General features: G+C 46.2%; 1 protein-coding gene across 1 annotated transcript in view; it reads left to right on the top strand.

The window, feature by feature from the left end:
- Positions 1 to 16454, top strand: part of NECTIN1 (nectin cell adhesion molecule 1) — a 166060-nt gene that overhangs the window by 121672 nt on the left and 27934 nt on the right. Inside the window, exons 2-4 of the mRNA XM_054997446.1 lie at positions 1564 to 1914; positions 6592 to 6894; positions 9503 to 9620. Coding sequence (XP_054853421.1) covers positions 1564 to 1914; positions 6592 to 6894; positions 9503 to 9620 — 772 coding nt within the window. The remainder of the gene's footprint in view (positions 1 to 1563; positions 1915 to 6591; positions 6895 to 9502; positions 9621 to 16454) is intronic.

The raw sequence follows: 16454 nt of genomic DNA, 5'->3' as shown, positions 1-16454 counted from the left end.
ACACCACACAAAAGGAACCTTGATAGTCTTATACATATGATCACATTGAGCAATTCCCCCCCCCCGGTACATTATTACTGCACACAAGTACAGCAGTAATGGAGAAGTGTACCGGGGGGGTGGGGGATAAAAGCACTGAAGGCTCCAGCATCTTTCATGGGTAGTGATCTGAACGATATTTGGAAATGGAAACAAACAAACAAAAAACAAAACAGAACAGTGGAGAATGCTGAATACTTTGCGTCTGCTTCAGAAAAGAAATAATTCTGAATTCCAAAGTCTGGGGAGAGATTCAGATAGAGACCTTCAGACATATCCCAATGAGTAAGTTGTAGTGAGAAATCAAACTAGGAACTTTCGTGTATGGACCAATCCCAAGAGTAACCAAGCAATGAGAAATCTAGCGGTAGAAGCATAGTTCCTTACCTGGTCTTAAACTCTTTCATACATATGCAATCTACGTTAGAATTTACAAGTACTTTCTCCATTTATTTGTTCAGATACATGCTCAGATATAACCCTCTAAATTGCTCTAATATGCATTCAATTGTTACTTACTATGACATGTTATGTGTTTATTAATTTTGATGTATGTATTTATTAATGGATTTTAACATTAACTTCTTGTATGACTGCAAATTCTTGATTGTATATAGTTTAATAGTTTATAGTTATAAAAAAATTAATTAAAACAAAAAAGAAGGGTAGTCCAGTAAATAAAAACAACCCCTTACCTCTCGCTTTCTTGTTCCATAATGTTAAAATCCAATGTGATGCACACCCAGCTCTCTAGGTCTGTGAGTCACAGGAGAGATGCGTGCACATCACTGGGTTTTCTCAGCACTGGTTTACTCTAATGTCAATGGCTGGTAGTGGAGCATTTGTTGGGACTTCACTGCCAAGTGTCTGAAGGTCCTCTCCATCAGTGGCTGATTCCACACACGTTGGATAACGCACTTCCAATGCACTTTATCAATCGTTTGAGGTGGATTTCTTGTTCCGCACACAAAAAAATCAATTCCAAATGATCTCTAAAGAGGATTGGAAGTGCATTATCCAACGTGTGCAGAATCACTGTGTTTTGGCTTGTTTGCACGCGTGGGTCACATTGGGGCCCTGCTATAGTCATCAAGTGATAAGCAGGCACATGTGAACCAGCCTACAAGTGCATTTTCGGTCAGGCCAGCAAATTGTTGCTCGCCGGGTCGCCAAAGGCAGACAAAAATGGCCTGCAGGATCCCTCCCCCCTCCTTTAGAGCCATGAATTTTGAAAAAATGGCTCTACCAAAGGCGTTTGGGGGAGAACAACTCAGTGGACCTCTCTGTGAGGCTGGTTTTGGTTCCAACTTTTCTCCCCAAAAGTGGGGAGAGGGAATCCACCTTTCGTAACCTTCACCACCAGTATGTGTATCTGCGGGGCTGTGATGAGCTTGGCTTGTGGGAACCTGCTGCTGCCCAGCTGCAAGCAGGGGAAATTAATTGGACACGCAGCATGTTGGGATTCCAGCAAGAAGGTTTCTCTCCTGTTGCTCAGTTCTCTCCCCCCTTCCGCTCTTCTTGCAGGCCTGTGGGCTCAGACGGTGCTCGTCAATGATACAGTCTCAGGGTTCATCGGGACCGATGTGATCCTGCACTGCAGCTTCACCAACCCCTACCCCAATGTGAAGATTACGCAAGTCACGTGGCAGAAGGCCACCAACGGCTCCAAGCAGAATGTGGCCATCTTCAACCCCAACATGGGCGTCTCCATCCTGGCCCCGTACAAGGAGCGGGTGCTGTTCCAGAGCCCGTCCACCAAGGATGGGACCATCCGGCTGCTGGGCCTCGAGCTCGATGATGAAGGGGTCTACATCTGCGAGTTTGCAACTTTCCCCAGCGGCAACCGGGAGAATCAGCTCAACCTCACTGTGTTGGGTAAGTGGGTTCGGGCGACTGCTGAGACCTCCTGTCTTGGGAAGGGTTTCCTTCCTCTCCTCTTGGGTGGAGGCGTCCTTCATGCTTGGCAAGTAAGAAAGGGCTGGGTAAAGCCACGTGAGATCCTTGCTCTTTCCATTTGGACATGTTGGAGCCAGGGGCCTGGCCAATGCAAGAGGAGGAGTGGGTGATGGGAGGTGGATTCTTGTGCCAACCATGCTGGGGACGGGTTGAGCTGTCCTCTCTGCTTTCTCTCCCTCTCAGTTGAGAAGGCCTGTGGCACACTAGCAGCCTGCATGCTTTACATTCAGCATGCTCAGCATTCAACCCATGTATGCATGTGGTGGTGGAGAGTGCCTTCAAGTTATAGCTGACTTATGGCAACCCCTGGTGGGGTTTTCCTGGCAAGAGACTAACAGAGGTGGTTTGCCAGTGCCTGCCTCTGCAATCCTGGTCTTCATTGGAGGCCTCCTATCCAATTACTAACCAAAGCTGACCCCGCTGAGCTTCTGAGATCTGACCGTTTTCACATCTTGTTAACATCACGCAGCATTGCGCAACACTCATGGAATGCTAGCGTATTCGTGGCGCAATTTCTGACGTCATCGTGCCACGAAAACGGAATCATGACAAGTTGACACCAGAAAACGTGCCATGAAGACACTACCATTCCGTGAGTGTTGCGCAATGTTGCGCGATGATAATGATGTGTGAAAACGGCCGAGATCAGGCTCACCTGGGCTATCCAGGTCACAGCATTTATGCACGTATACACCCACAAATCTGCCTTATACTAAGTCAAACCACTGGCACATCTAGCTCAGTGCTGGTTGCTCTGACTGGCCGAAGCTCTCAAGGGTTACTGGCAGAGCTCTTTCCCATCACCTCCTACTCAGTCCTTTTAACTGGAGATGCTGAAGATTGGACCTGAGACTTTCTACTTCGATGCTTCAGAACTAAACTATGGCCTAGTTAAAGGATATCTCAGAAAACACCTTTTTTCCTGCCTACCCCCAGTTAGAGTAGCCATTATTGAGCTGGATGAACTGAAGGTAGCTTTTGTAGGTTCTTCTGGCCATCACTGCTGAGTGACAGTGGAAGGGTAGGGACAAGGACTCCTCCCCTTGCATGGCCATGTACCCCTCTGTTCACAAACAGGGAACCAGGTTGCAGCCCAAACCTTTGGGATATACTTCCTGGCATTCAGTTTGGTGTAGTGGTTAAGAGCACGGGAGTCTAATCTGGAGAGCCGGGTTTGATTCCCCACTCCTCCACTTGAAGCCAGCTGGGTGACCTTGGGTCAGTCACAGCTCTTTCAGAGCTCTCTCAGCCCCACCCACATCACAGGCTGATTATTGTTGTGGGGATAATAATGACATATTTTGTAAACTGCTCTGAGTGGGTGTTGTCATCCTGAAGGGCGGTATATAAATTGAATGTTGTTATCATCATCATCATTATTATTATCATCAGGGCTTTTTTTCTGGGAAAAGAGGGGCAACTCTTAGCAAGAGAGAGTTCCCCTGGTACCACACACTCCCAGGACTACACAATGACATCACTTTGAGTCAGCTGGAACAAGGGGGGAGTTTTTTAAAGTTTAAATCGCCCTCGGCAGGGCAATCTAAACTCCCCTCTGTCTGGAGATCAAGGGGCGGGGCCACCAGCCATGTGAGGTGCCGGAACTCCGTTCCACCGCGTTCCAGCTGAAAAAAAACCCCTATCATTATTATTATCAACCCAGCCCTGAGGTCTTGTTTTCAATATCCCATCCTACATTTGGCATTCTTCTACAAGTTAGTTTTTTGGTTTGTTTGTTTTGTCAGCAAAACAAATGATTTGGGTCCTTCCATCTGCATTACCCTTGGGATGCAATACGCTGGGAGGTTCTCTTGCACAGATCCCATGGAAGTGAGCAGGAGCTGTGAAAGAGTCGCAGGTGTTTCTTGTAGCAGGGACACTGGGAAGGCCTGATCCAGCAGGTTCCCAGCACCAGTCAAAACGTGCAAATGTCATTCAGCGAATGTTGCAGACAGCCTTGAGCCTGTTCCGCTGGAGAAGCCACCTAGAACTGTTGAAACGAAATCAGGAGGTGGCTTCTGAACACGTGCAAGGTGTTTATCATTTGTACCCGGAGTAATTTGGGGACCTTCTGCTGCTCAGTGGAAAACCCATTCAATCCACTAAGCCTATCAACAATTTTTTTTTTAAAAAACCCTTTTTTCAGTGCCTGCTGGAGCTCCCGGAATTAAATTGAGGGCTGTTTGTGTACTAGTAACCAAGTGCAGGTTCTGCATTCTGTGCAAAGTTGAGTGTGCGCTGTGCGAATCGGCGCCATGTGCTCCTCAGTGTTGGGCCTGCCTTTGGCTGCTGTGTCATCACATAAAGTTGGAAGCGCTGACCTATTTCCCAGGGGGGCGTGGCAAAGCTTCAGAAGTGATGCATCACTTCGGCTTTCTCTGTGACTGGCAGTTTGGGGAGGACGTGGATCCAAACTCAGGGACTGCCTCCTGACCCCTCCTCTTCTCAATGAGTTGGATCCAGACTAACTTTTCCGCAGGTGCAAGGACTTCTGCCCTGGAGGACAATTTTTCCATCTCCTCCTTCCTATGGCAGCCTGAAATTCCCCCTACCCCTTTCCTTCTCGTGTCTGAAGAAAGGAGCTGTGACTCTCAAAAGCTCATACCCTGAAAATCTTGTCGGTTTCTGTGGTGAAACGCCCTTTTGTTTTTGCATTTATCTTTCTATGGGCTGCAGGGGGGAGTGGCCAGATCCAGAATAGAATTTGATTTAGAGAGGGAGTCGGTTGGTGGAAGGGAAGGAGATGTAGGTCTAGTGTAACCCCAGGTACCAAAGCAGGGCCTGCGGCCTGAGGGGGTTGCCTCATCTTACCTCTCTGTGGGGATACCAAACTATCGTGCCTGCCCTACACAACAACGTTAGGGCATGAGTATAGAGAAGGAGAGGGAGAGAGAGTAGAGGGGGTCCGTTTTATGTTGTGTTATGCCTTCCGTTAACTTTATACTTGCCTGTGTAGAGTTAAAAGTTAAATAATTTTTTTTTTTGAAATTAACGAAGGAAGGAAGAGCCACATAGTTCCCCAATTGCTTGGAACTGCTTAGCGGAGGAGGGAGGTGAGGAGGCTGTCCCGCCTAACTGGAACCAAATACAGGGACAGTGGTGGCAGCAACTACTCGGAAACAGAAAAGTGAGATGGCCCCTTCAGGTGCTGGGCTAGGCAAGGGAGGGGTAGGCAGAGAAGGGTCTACCAGTTGGAAGGGAGGGAGGGAGGGAGGGAGGGAGGGAAGGAAGGAAGGAAGGAAGGAAGGAAGGAAGGAAGGAAGGAAGGGAAGGAAGGAAGAAAGAAAGAGAAAGAAAGAAAGAAAGAAAGAAAGAAAGAAAGAAAGAAAGAAAGAAAGAAAGAAAGAAAGAAAGAAAGAAAGAAAGAAAGAAAGAAAGAAAGAAAGAAAGAAAGAAAGAAAGAAAGAAAGAAAGAAAGAAAGAAAGAAATGGAGGGAGGGAGGGAGGGAGGGAGGGAGGCCCCAATTCGCCACAGTTTCATAGATGCTACAAGACCAAACCCCTATTCTTTTACTGCAGACCAACATGGCTGCCCACTTGAAACTGCTAATACAAATAGTTTTAGGTAGGTAGCCATGTAGTAGAAACGCAGGACTTGAGTTCAGGGGCAACTTAGAGACCAACAAGATTTCCAGGGTATGAGCTTTCGAGTCAGAGTGCCCTTCGCTGAAGAAGAGAGGTATCTGATGAAGGGAGCTGTGACTCTCGAAAGCTCATACCCTGGAAATCAAATCATGGTGGACTCAAATCATGCTGAAATTCCCCCTGAGATCCTGTTTCTTTGGAGAGGGGGCCCCCAGGGACAGATTTGGGAGGCATTTGGTGCTGATGGGAGAGAACAGAGGCAGAAAATCATGATCTCTGGGTGGAAGTCCTTGAGCCTACAGAAGGTTGTAGCCTGCATCTCAGCCTAGCTTTTCTGGTAGAAGATTTTATAAAAAGGGGTAGGAAGCCAAGCATGCTTTGTTGATTGCTGGCTGTATGGTGGCTGATGAAAAGGTATGGGGCCCATGAGTGAAAGAGAACATGATTGGAGTCAATGAAGGAAGGGAAGGGAACGAATAAGCTGGCCACAGAGCTTCTGCCTCCTACGCATCGTTGCAGCGCTGCTCGCATATTCCCCACAAATATATCTGAGCCAACAACGTGTTTGGTTTTTAAATGGAAGGCTCGTGAATCCAGATTCTGGGGAGGGCCCCATCTCTCATTCTGAGTTTGCAAAATGCTGTAGGTTGAACGACCCTTGTTGCATTATTAGTGAGGCAGAGCATCTGCTCGGCATGCAGAATGTCCCAGGTTCAGTCCCCAGCATCTTCTGTTGAAAGGACCAGGCAGATGGTGATACAAAAGACCTTTCTCGAGGCCTGGGAGAGCCATCTCAGTAGACAGTACTGACCTTGATGGACTGATATAAGTATAAGGCAGCTTCATGTCTTCAGCCCAAGTTTTATTTTAGTGGGAATCAAGAAAGCCTTTTGGCTTGCAAACCCTCTAAGGATCTGGATCCAAGAGGAGGGCTTGTGGCATTTGACATTAAAACCGGTGAGCTTCTTATTTTTAAAAACCTTTTCCCTTCTCTTGTGACCATTTTCATAGCCAAGCCTACCAACCGGATGGAGGGCACCACGAGCCCCCTTATCGCCAGGGCTGGCATGACGGAGAAGATCTTGGTGGCCACTTGCACGTCCTCTAATGGGAAGCCCCCCAGCACTGTGACTTGGGAGACTAAGCTGAAAGGCGAGGCCGAGTTCCAGGAGATCCGAAACAACAACGGCACCATCACGGTGATCAGCCGGTACCGCCTGCTGCCAAGCCGGGAGGCCCATCGGCAGCCGCTGACGTGTGTGGTCAACTACCAGCTGGACCGGTTCACAGAGAGCATGACCCTCAATGTACAGTGTAAGTGGGAGGGATGGGGCAGCTGTGGGGAAGACCCTGGGCACTCCAAATCTTTATTATAAACGGTCCTTGATCAGCATAAAATGCAACAGCATTCATGTACTCGGAGCTTCTAGAACTATAGGTTTTAGCTCCCACATTAATACATATAATAGGTAAAGGTTGTCCCCCTGTGCAAGCACCGAATCATTACTGACCATGGGGGGGAATCACATCACAACATTTTCCTGGCAGACTTGTTACAGGGTGATTTGCCATTGCCTTCCCCAGTCATCTACAGTTTACCCCAAGGAATCTGGGTGGGTACTCATTTTACTGACCTCGGAAGGATGGAGTCAACCTGGAGTTGGCTACCTGAACCCAGCTTCTGCCAGAATCAAACTCAGGTCGTGAGCAGAGCTTGGACTGCAGTACTGCCACTTACCACTCTGCACCACAGGACTCCTCGATACATATGATACAAAAGTTAAAAATGCAATTCGAACATTTCTTCCGATAAAATTAGTACACCGTCATTAGCTGACAGATTCTATAAACTTCGCACCACGCGCTGTAACCAATGGGTTTTCGTCTATTAGCAGCATTCTAGTATATGTTGACTAAGTGGCCAGGGTACCTATTAAGTAAGAGGATGGGCCTTGGGCACTCTACAGATGTATAAAAGGATGCACAGAATGGAGAAAGTGGAAGAAGAGAACTTTCTCTCCTCCAGCACTACCAGATCTCAGAAACACTGAAGGAAATTGATGGGCAGTAGTTTCAGGACAGATGGATGGAAAAACATCTTTTACTCAATGATCCAGAGGAGTTAGCCGTGTTAGTTTGTAGCTGCAAAATAGTAAAGAGTCCAGTAGCACCTTTAAGAATAACCAACTTTATTGTAGCATAAACTTTTGAGAACCACAGCTCTCTTCATCAGATCTGACGAAGAGAGCTGTGGTTCTCTCATGTTCTTATTGCTTCCAGAGTTAGGGCCAAGACTTCTGTCCCTCCCCAGGTAAAGCCAGAGTTCTGCACAAGAGCATGTTTTCAATGCTGGGGGTTTCCCCCCAGGGATAACTGAAGACAGGGGCAGCCTCTAGCATGTGAAGAGTGTTTTTTCTCTTGCCATTCATTTACCACAACCGTCTGCTACAAATCTAAGATTAGTGCCGTTGCACCAGCCACTCCCCTTTACAGACAAGTACCAGAAATAAAGTGTCACTTCACACAGTGCGTAATTAACTTGTGGAACCCACTGCCACAGGACTTAATAAGGGGCACAAGCATAGGTGGCTTTAAAAAGAGGTTAGACAGATTCATAGAGGATGTCCATTGATGGCCACTAGTCCCATGACTAAATGAAAGCCCCATGTTCAGAGTCACTCTGGTTCTGAATGCCAGTTGCTAAGGGGGTAGACCTTCCAGGGAAGTTATTTGACCTTGCCTTTCTCCCCATCAGAGTCCCAAAGTGGCAAAAAAGTTGGTTATTAGTTAGCAGAGTACAGAATATGTGCAATGGACATAATAAATACACACTCTCATGTTTATAGATGGAGTTAGGAGTTAGCTGTGTTAGTCTGTAGTTGCAAAATAGTAAAGAGTCCAGTAGCACCTTTAAGACTAACCAACTTTATTGTAGCATAAGCTTTCAAGAGCCACAGCTCTCTTCGTCAGATGCAAGTGTTCAGCTCTATAAAATACTTCACTATATAACAAGGGAGGGAAAGGTTACATTGGTAGAAAATAACGAATAGCTATCTAGCTATATCTTGCTGGTTAAAGAGACTTAGAGAGAGACTGTAACTGAACATAGCTACATCTGGGACTGGCTTGTGAACTGAGAGACTAAAATAAAAAGCAATAAAACTTCAGAATATTTTTCTAGCTAATTGCCCAACAGAGAATCCCACATCTACTTCATGAAGCGTAAAGACTCCCCTTTCTATGGCGGGAAACTTAACCCCATAGCTAAATGGTTACCTTCAAATAAGTTTACTAATTAAGTAAGTAACAGTTTAACACTTTCATGACTGAATGGAGAACACTTGCTAATTCCCAACATTACATCCTTCTCCTCTCCTCTGTTTTATCCTCACAACAACCCTGGAAGGTAGGTTAGAATCACAGAATCATAGATTCTCGGTTAGGCTGAAAGGGAGACCGACCGTCCCAAGGTCACCCAGCAAGCATCTGTGGCAGAGTGGGAATTCAAGCCTGGTTCTCCCAGATCCCAGTCCTGCATTCTAACCATCAGACCACATTGCCTGTCTGTGGAGGGAAGGCTTTGCCCCCCTATGCCATGCTTGTGGGCCTTCCAGAGCAGCTGGTTGGCCACTGCAGAAAACAAGGATGCCAACATGGCTGAACCATTGGTACGATCCTCGCAGGGCTTTTCTTAGAAACCAGGGCAGTTCGGTGTGAATCGTAACAGCCCACTGTTTTCTTCTCAATCCACTTCTGTGCGTTCTTCCACACTTTCGATCCCTTCCTTCTGCACTCTCTTTGGCTGATCGCCGTCTCCATTTCTGTCCTTCCTTTTTCTCCCCATACTCCGTTTTGGCCTTTCTTTCTCCTCTGCTATCCCACCTGCCTTCCTGACTCTCCCATCCTGCCTTCCCTCTTACAGATGAGCCCGAAGTAAAGATTGATGGCTTTGATGGCAACTGGTACCTCAACCGGAAGGATGTCAAGCTGACGTGCATCTCGGATGCCAACCCTCCAGCCACCCAGTACCAGTGGAGGCTGTAAGTACCTGCGCGAGGCAACGTTGCTTTGAGCTGCAAGTGGCCTGCAGTCCTGGTTGAAAACTCATCCTGGGACAAGAGCAGAGAAGGCCGGGGGAAGGCTCCACTTACTGGCAGTGCCGCACAATGGACGCAAACCTTGCATGACTTGGGGCTGGTCCAAGTCATGGGACTGAACCAAGCCTTGTAGGCTGAAGTTTTCAAGTTCAATCTTTGGGTTAAAAGATCTTAGAAAAGGCTTCTCTCTGCCTGAGAGCCACTGGCAGGCAGATCAAACAGCACTAAGCTTGATAGAGCACAGTGGTTAAGTGGTTCTGCTGCGAATCAGCACTCTGCTGGTTCGAATCCCACTCCTGCCATGAGCTCAGTAGGTGGCCTTGCGTGAGCCACTCCTCTCAGCCCCAGCTGGAGTGGGGATAATAATAACACTAACTTGTTCACCGCTCTGGGTGGGGCACTAATCTGTCTAGAAGAGCGGTACATAAGCACAGTTATTATGATGATGTTATAAAGCAGCTTAATGTGTTAATTCACTCCCTGGAACTCAGACAGCAGATGTCCAGTCTCTTCCTATGTGACTGGACAGCCCATGCCAGTCAGAGGGACCAGTGGAGCCACCAGTAGCCTGCCACTGGTGCTGGAGGAACCAGTAACTTGCCTCGGTATGAGGCAGCATTGTACACTTTCTTTTTCCTTTAAAAAAAAAGTGCTTCTGCTTTTTCATTTAGCAACTGGATTCTGTGTTGAGAACATTGTTTTCCACTCCAGTGAACATCCCTGGTTGGCCTCCTGAGGCTGCAAAGTGTGTGTGTGTGTTTGCATGTGTGTGTGTGTGCTTGCGTGCTTCCAGGCAGACAGATCTGATCAGCAGCCAGTGACTTAGTCTCTGGATCACCTGGGACGACCCACGCAGAACTTGGGAGCGAGCACGTGGCCCAGTTTTCGGAAATAGCAGGTGAGGTGGGCCAGGACTGTACCGCTTTGGACTGCAAGCTGAGACTCACTGAATAGGATATTCTTGCATAAAAAAGGAGATTCTATGCCAGTCGAAAACTAGAAGTTAGGGACAAGGTTCTAGCATATAATAATAGCAACAACAACATTCGATTTATATACCACCCTTCAGGACAACTTAACGCCCACTCAGAGTGGTTTACAAAGTATGTTATTATTATCCTCACAACAATCACCCTGTGAGGTGGGTGGGGCTGAGAGAGCTGTGACTGACCCAAGGTCACCCAGCTGGCTTCAAGCGGAGGAATGGGGAATCAAACCTGGGTCTCCAGATTAGAGTCCTGCGCTCTTAGCCACTACACCAAACTGGCGGTTTTTTATGTGCAGGGGGTTTTCTTTGTCATTATGGAGGAATATTCCCTTACGTGATCTCCTGAAGCTGTTCAGCCCAGATGACAGTTAACTATATGATGCTTATGCATATCAGACCTTTATAGTAGCATTTTCAGGGTAGACAGAGCGAGAAGGAGCCAAAAAACTGTCTCCTTTGTGACAGGTAGTATGCACCTTCATGATTGTGAGATGCTGTGGCCCTGGAGGTGGGCAAGCATTTTGGGTGAGAGCCTGGCAGATGGAGGGAGGGCAGCCTGGGGTATCTTTGGATCAGCCCCTAACAGCCACCTGGCCTTGTTGGTATCACCTGACTTCCCAAGCAAGGAGGATTTGGGGCTGTTGTGTGAATGTGTGAGCTGCAGGAATTTCCTTTGTTTCCTTTTGTCCTACTACTCTGTGGATGACTGGTGGTCCACGGACAGCAATTTCAGACTCTGTTTTCACTGGAAGATGATGCACCTGCCTTCTCTCTAGAGAATCTCATTTCCATCCTTCACTGGAAGTGATTCCACCCTCCGAGGATTCCAGCTTCTTGCTAAGTACATTGAAACACATCAAGGCATAAGCCGAGGCCACTGGGGAGAAAAGGATAAATACAGATGGAACCGAGGGTTGGTCTATTACCCTGCTTATTTTTAAATTCACACGGCCTTAAAAATGATCAGATAACTTTTGATTCATCCAAGCTTTGCCAGTGGGGAAGTCGGTCTAACAATGATGTTGCTGGTGCTTTTCTGCCTCATATCCTTGTTCCAGATCAAAACTGTTTGGTTTTCAGAAGAAAAAGTGGAGAGGTTTTTTTGTTCCCTTGTTATCCTTCCGGCGCTGGAAATTCTACCTGCAGCTCAAACTGCTCCATTTCTGCTCTCCTGAAAGAGAAGACAGGACAGAGTGGGGATGTAAAGATTGCATTTCGTTTTCTGTTGAATAGTCACAATGAATTCCAGTTTAGGCATCAAGGTAAATGATGACATTGTTCCAAAGAAGTTGCAGAGGACTGTCTGGCATAATTATCTGGGTGTCAACCAACATAGAGAGTTGTTCCCCTTCTGGTCTGTGATCTAAAACTTCCCTCCAGCCAAGAACGTGCGGATGGTTTGTCAGATGTCTTTCTTTCGGACTGTCCAAGTCAACAGGACAACCCAGGCCAAGGAAGAACCACATTTCAAGATTCGGTATGGCATGGAAACCCCTTAACCGTTTTAAAATATACCTTAAGTCTGCCGTTTCAAGAAAGAAATGTACAGATGTTGTTGTTTTTTCTCTTTAAGAGGATATCTGATTTGATAGCTGTGCGCTCGGATTTTTCTTTCTAAGCCGTGTGGAAGTCTCTGAGCTGTTTTGATATCCCTGTGAGTGACTGTACAAGTGTCTTTATATACGAAGAGAGAGAGAGAGAGAGCCTCTTAGCCTGCATTTGTGAAACAGAAGTGAGAGTACTCCAGCTCTTGTCAATTTCTGCTTCGTGATTTTAGGATTTCTTGCAAGTCTCTAGCAAAGACCTGTCTGTGAGCACCGAACAGAGACTGAATCTTGTTCAGAGAGCAGCATTTTTTTTCTTTCATTTCTTTCTTGGAATCCTCTGCTGTGCATCTTGGAACCTGTTTTGCACCCAGTACCTCCCCATCAAATTATGTCCACAGCGCATCCAGCATTTCGTTCCTAGACTCTTCAGATGGCAAGCTAGGAGCTCTGCTATATCTGGAAATACCTTTTCTCTTGCATTTTCCCCTGTTTTTATTGAACGTCCTGCCTGTTGAAGAGTCCTGGGGAACTCAGAAGCTTGCTATTTTGTGACATTTGGATTAATCATAATTTTGAAAAAAAAGTCCTATATATTGGGTTTTGTGAGGGAGGGAACACTTTTCTCTGAGCCAGTACTGGGGTTCATTCTTGAAGAAGGTGAAGGAACAAGAACTCCTCTGAGCTTGCACAGAGTTCTTTTTTTCCTTGCTATCATGCTGCCACTTGCAGGCTGGGGCTCCCTGCCTTTCCTTCCAAACACCGTCCCTCCAAAATTTACATTCCAAGTAAAATAGTAACGAGTCCAGTAGCACCTTTAAGACTAACCAACTCCGTCAGATGCATCTGACGAAGAGAGCTGTGGCTCTCGAATGCTTATGCTACTATAAAGTTGGTTAGTCTTAAAGGTGCTACTGGACTCTACTATTTTGCTGCTACAGACTAACATGGCTAATTCCTCTGGATCTACATTCTGAGTAGGTGCTCATGAAGGCAGGAGCTGATCCAGGCCTCAATTTGCACAGTGCTGGCGCTGCTGGCCTCAGTGTGTCATGCTCCTTCCATGCCCTTGAGCATAGCCTCATATTTACAGCCCTGTGTGATGAACTCATTTGACTCTACATTCAGCCACCACAGAACACCCATTTCAGCAGCTTCGTGGGAAGTAGCACCCACTTTCCCGCCAGGGATCTGGGAGCCTGTGCACGGACTGCAGGCTCTTTTGGATCTCTTCTGTAAGCAGCAAAGGAGGTTCACATCCCCCCCCCACGTGTCTTCCCCCCCCCGCCTCCCGTAAGCCCTGTCCTTGCATAAACTTGCCCTGTGGCTGTTAACTGGGACAAACTCATTAAAGAGGAGGGAAGACGCTTTGGCTGGAGCCACAAGAAACAGGCAGAAGAGAAAATATACTGGCCTCTGAATTCTGCAGACTTCTTTCCCTGCAAGATTCACAGGTGAATCGAGGTCTTTGTCTATGATGGTTTGATTGAGCAGCAAAGGCGGAGGGAGGTAGAGGAGGGTGAAGGAGAGGGAGAGTAAAGAAAGGGCAGAGAGAAAAGGGAAGGTGGGAGGAAAGGCAGCCTCCCTACCCTAGACAAGCAGTTTCACCTGGACCACAGCTCAGGGAGAACCATTAGCAAGGACTTGGGTCAGAAAGAAGGGAGCGTTCTGCTCCTTCCTCACAAAGACGATAGCAGAACGTCTCTGCTCTTCTCACCCCACTGGCTTGGTACAGACACTGGAAAATTTTGCCAGATGTCAAAAAAACACATATTTTACTGCTAGGCCCAATCCAGCCCTTGGTAGCATGATTTCTCACCTCCGTTCAATCTGGTACAAGGGCAAGTGGGCAGTGGCCGTGGGGGGAGGGGGAGAGCCAGGAAAGGTGCCCTTGAATGTGGTGTGAGTGAAGTGCGTGGATCGTTCCATGGGAGCAGCTGAATGACTCCCGTTTCTCGTGGTTCTGCTCAGGAATTACGGCTTGTCGGGGCTTTTTTTTCTATGAAAAGAGGTGGTGGAACTCAGTGGTGGAACTCAGAACTGCACAATGACGTCACTTTGGGTCAGCTGGAACAAAGGAGGTTTTTAAAAGTTTGAATCGCCCTCGGCGAAAATGAGCGCATGGCCGGTGGCCCCGCCCCCGGATCTCCAGACAGAGGGGAGTTTAGATTGCACCATGGCGCGGAGGGCAATCTCAACTCCCCTCTGTCTGGAGATCAGGGGGCGGGGCCACCGGCCGCGTGACCATTTTCTTTTTTTTTTTTTTTTTGAAAAATTTTTATTGGGTTAGACTCCATTATTTCCACATTTACATTCAATTTTCCCCAATTTTTTCATCTCTAACCCCCTCCCTTTCCCCCCCCTTTTTGTTGACTTCCAACAGCTTTCCAACCCTTTGTCCCCTTTCCCTTACTTTTATTAGCTTCCTCTATCTAAAACAAATATATATTCTCCATTATTCTAAGCAGTACATCCTTAACTATTTTTAACATTATATGCCCAAACTGTAAGCCTTTGTTTCCATCTTAGATAAACAATTTATCCCAATTTTTCAATTTCAGGTATTTCTATATATCATAAACCATATAGATCATACATTCGTTTATATCAAACAATTTGACTTATTCTCTATATATATTACTCATTCTATCTTTTTATAATAGTTCTATATATCTCTCCTCACGTAGTCAATCAATTTGACCCATCTATATCTTCAGACATTCAGTTTGGTACAAAACTTGTCAGAAAAAAAAGAAAATATTGTTAGTTAATCGCTCCTTATATTTAGTCCTTATAATTAATTATTTTCTCTATGTTCTGTTTGTTAACCTATATATATCTGTATATATGTCAATCTATTAATCTGACTGCTTATTAATTCACATTTATCTCTTCTCCCCCCGGTAAAGTCTCCCCCCTCTACTTCAATACTTCAGTAGTTCTCAAACTGCCACAGTTTTCCTCCCACCTCCCATTTCTTCTCCAGGTATTGTTTCAGCTTCTCCCAGTCTGTGTTGAACTGCCCTGAGTCCAGATCTCTCAATTTTCTTGTCATCTTGTCCATTTCAGCCATATACAGCAATTTGTAAGTCCAATCTTCAATAGTTGGCACTTCTTGTACTTTCCATTTTTGCGCATACAATAGTCTAGCTGCTGCTGTCATATAAAATATCAACGTCCTGTGTTGGGCTGGAATTCCCTCCATTCCCAAGTTCAGTAGCAGGAGTTCTGGGTTCTTATTAATTTGAAATTGTAAAATTTCACTCATTTCTCTTATTATTTCCCCCCAGCACTGCCTGGCTACCTCACACGACCACCACATATGATAGAGGGAGCCCTCATGCTTCTTACATTTCCAGCATTTATTAGAAGTATTCAAATTCCCTAGCGCAATCTTCTTTGGTGTCATGTACCAACGATAGATCATTTTATAAATGTTCTCTTTGATATTAATACATGTCGTTGTCTTCATTGTAGTTTTCCACAAGTATTCCCATGCCTCCATTGTTATTTCTTTATTAAAGTTTATAGCCCATTTCACCATTTGTGTTTTAACTATCTCATCCTCGGTATACCACTTCAACAGTACTTGGTATACCTTGGATATTCTTTTCTTATCTTCTTTAAGAAGGGTCTGCTCTAGTTCCGAATTCTCTATTCGTATACCTCCCTTTACAGAGTCCGAATTATATAAGTCTCTAATCTGTCTATACTGGAACCAATCGTAGTTAGGTGATAGTTCCTCTTGTCCCGCGTGACCATTTTCAAGAGGTTCCGGAACTCCGTTCCACTGCATTCCAGCTGAAAAAAAGCCCTGCAGCTTGTGCAGAAATGGTTGCCGTACATAAACCAACCTGAGGATTGCCTGTGGTGTCTGGATGTTAGAAGGGGCAGCCAGAACTGGAAGAGCCTGGCAAGGCAGAGTTGGTGATGGTGGATTGGAACTAGGAGATGCCACCAGGTCTTTAGTAGCCAAGGAGGAGGCCTGGCTGAGACTTTCTCAGGTTTCCAGTAATAATAATTGCAAGATATTGTGCAGGCTTTTTAACTGGTGAGTGAGGATTTTCTTCCAGGTGCCCATGCTTTGCAAAATTTGTTCTATTTTCCTGTGGATTTTTGTTGACTTTTTTTGCAAGGATGGTGGTGGATATGATCTCTATGCTTCAGAACTAGGTGTTACACCCTCCCTTCCATGGCCCAGTGTGATACATGGACATTTCCCCTTTTCTTCTTCAGTAATGCATT

This window comes from Eublepharis macularius, chromosome 14, assembly GCF_028583425.1.
Source record: "Eublepharis macularius isolate TG4126 chromosome 14, MPM_Emac_v1.0, whole genome shotgun sequence".
In the NCBI taxonomy this organism is placed as follows: domain Eukaryota; kingdom Metazoa; phylum Chordata; class Lepidosauria; order Squamata; family Eublepharidae; genus Eublepharis; species Eublepharis macularius.
The sequence above is the reverse complement of the archived record's forward strand: the minus strand, read 5'-3'. Positions and strand labels throughout refer to the sequence as shown.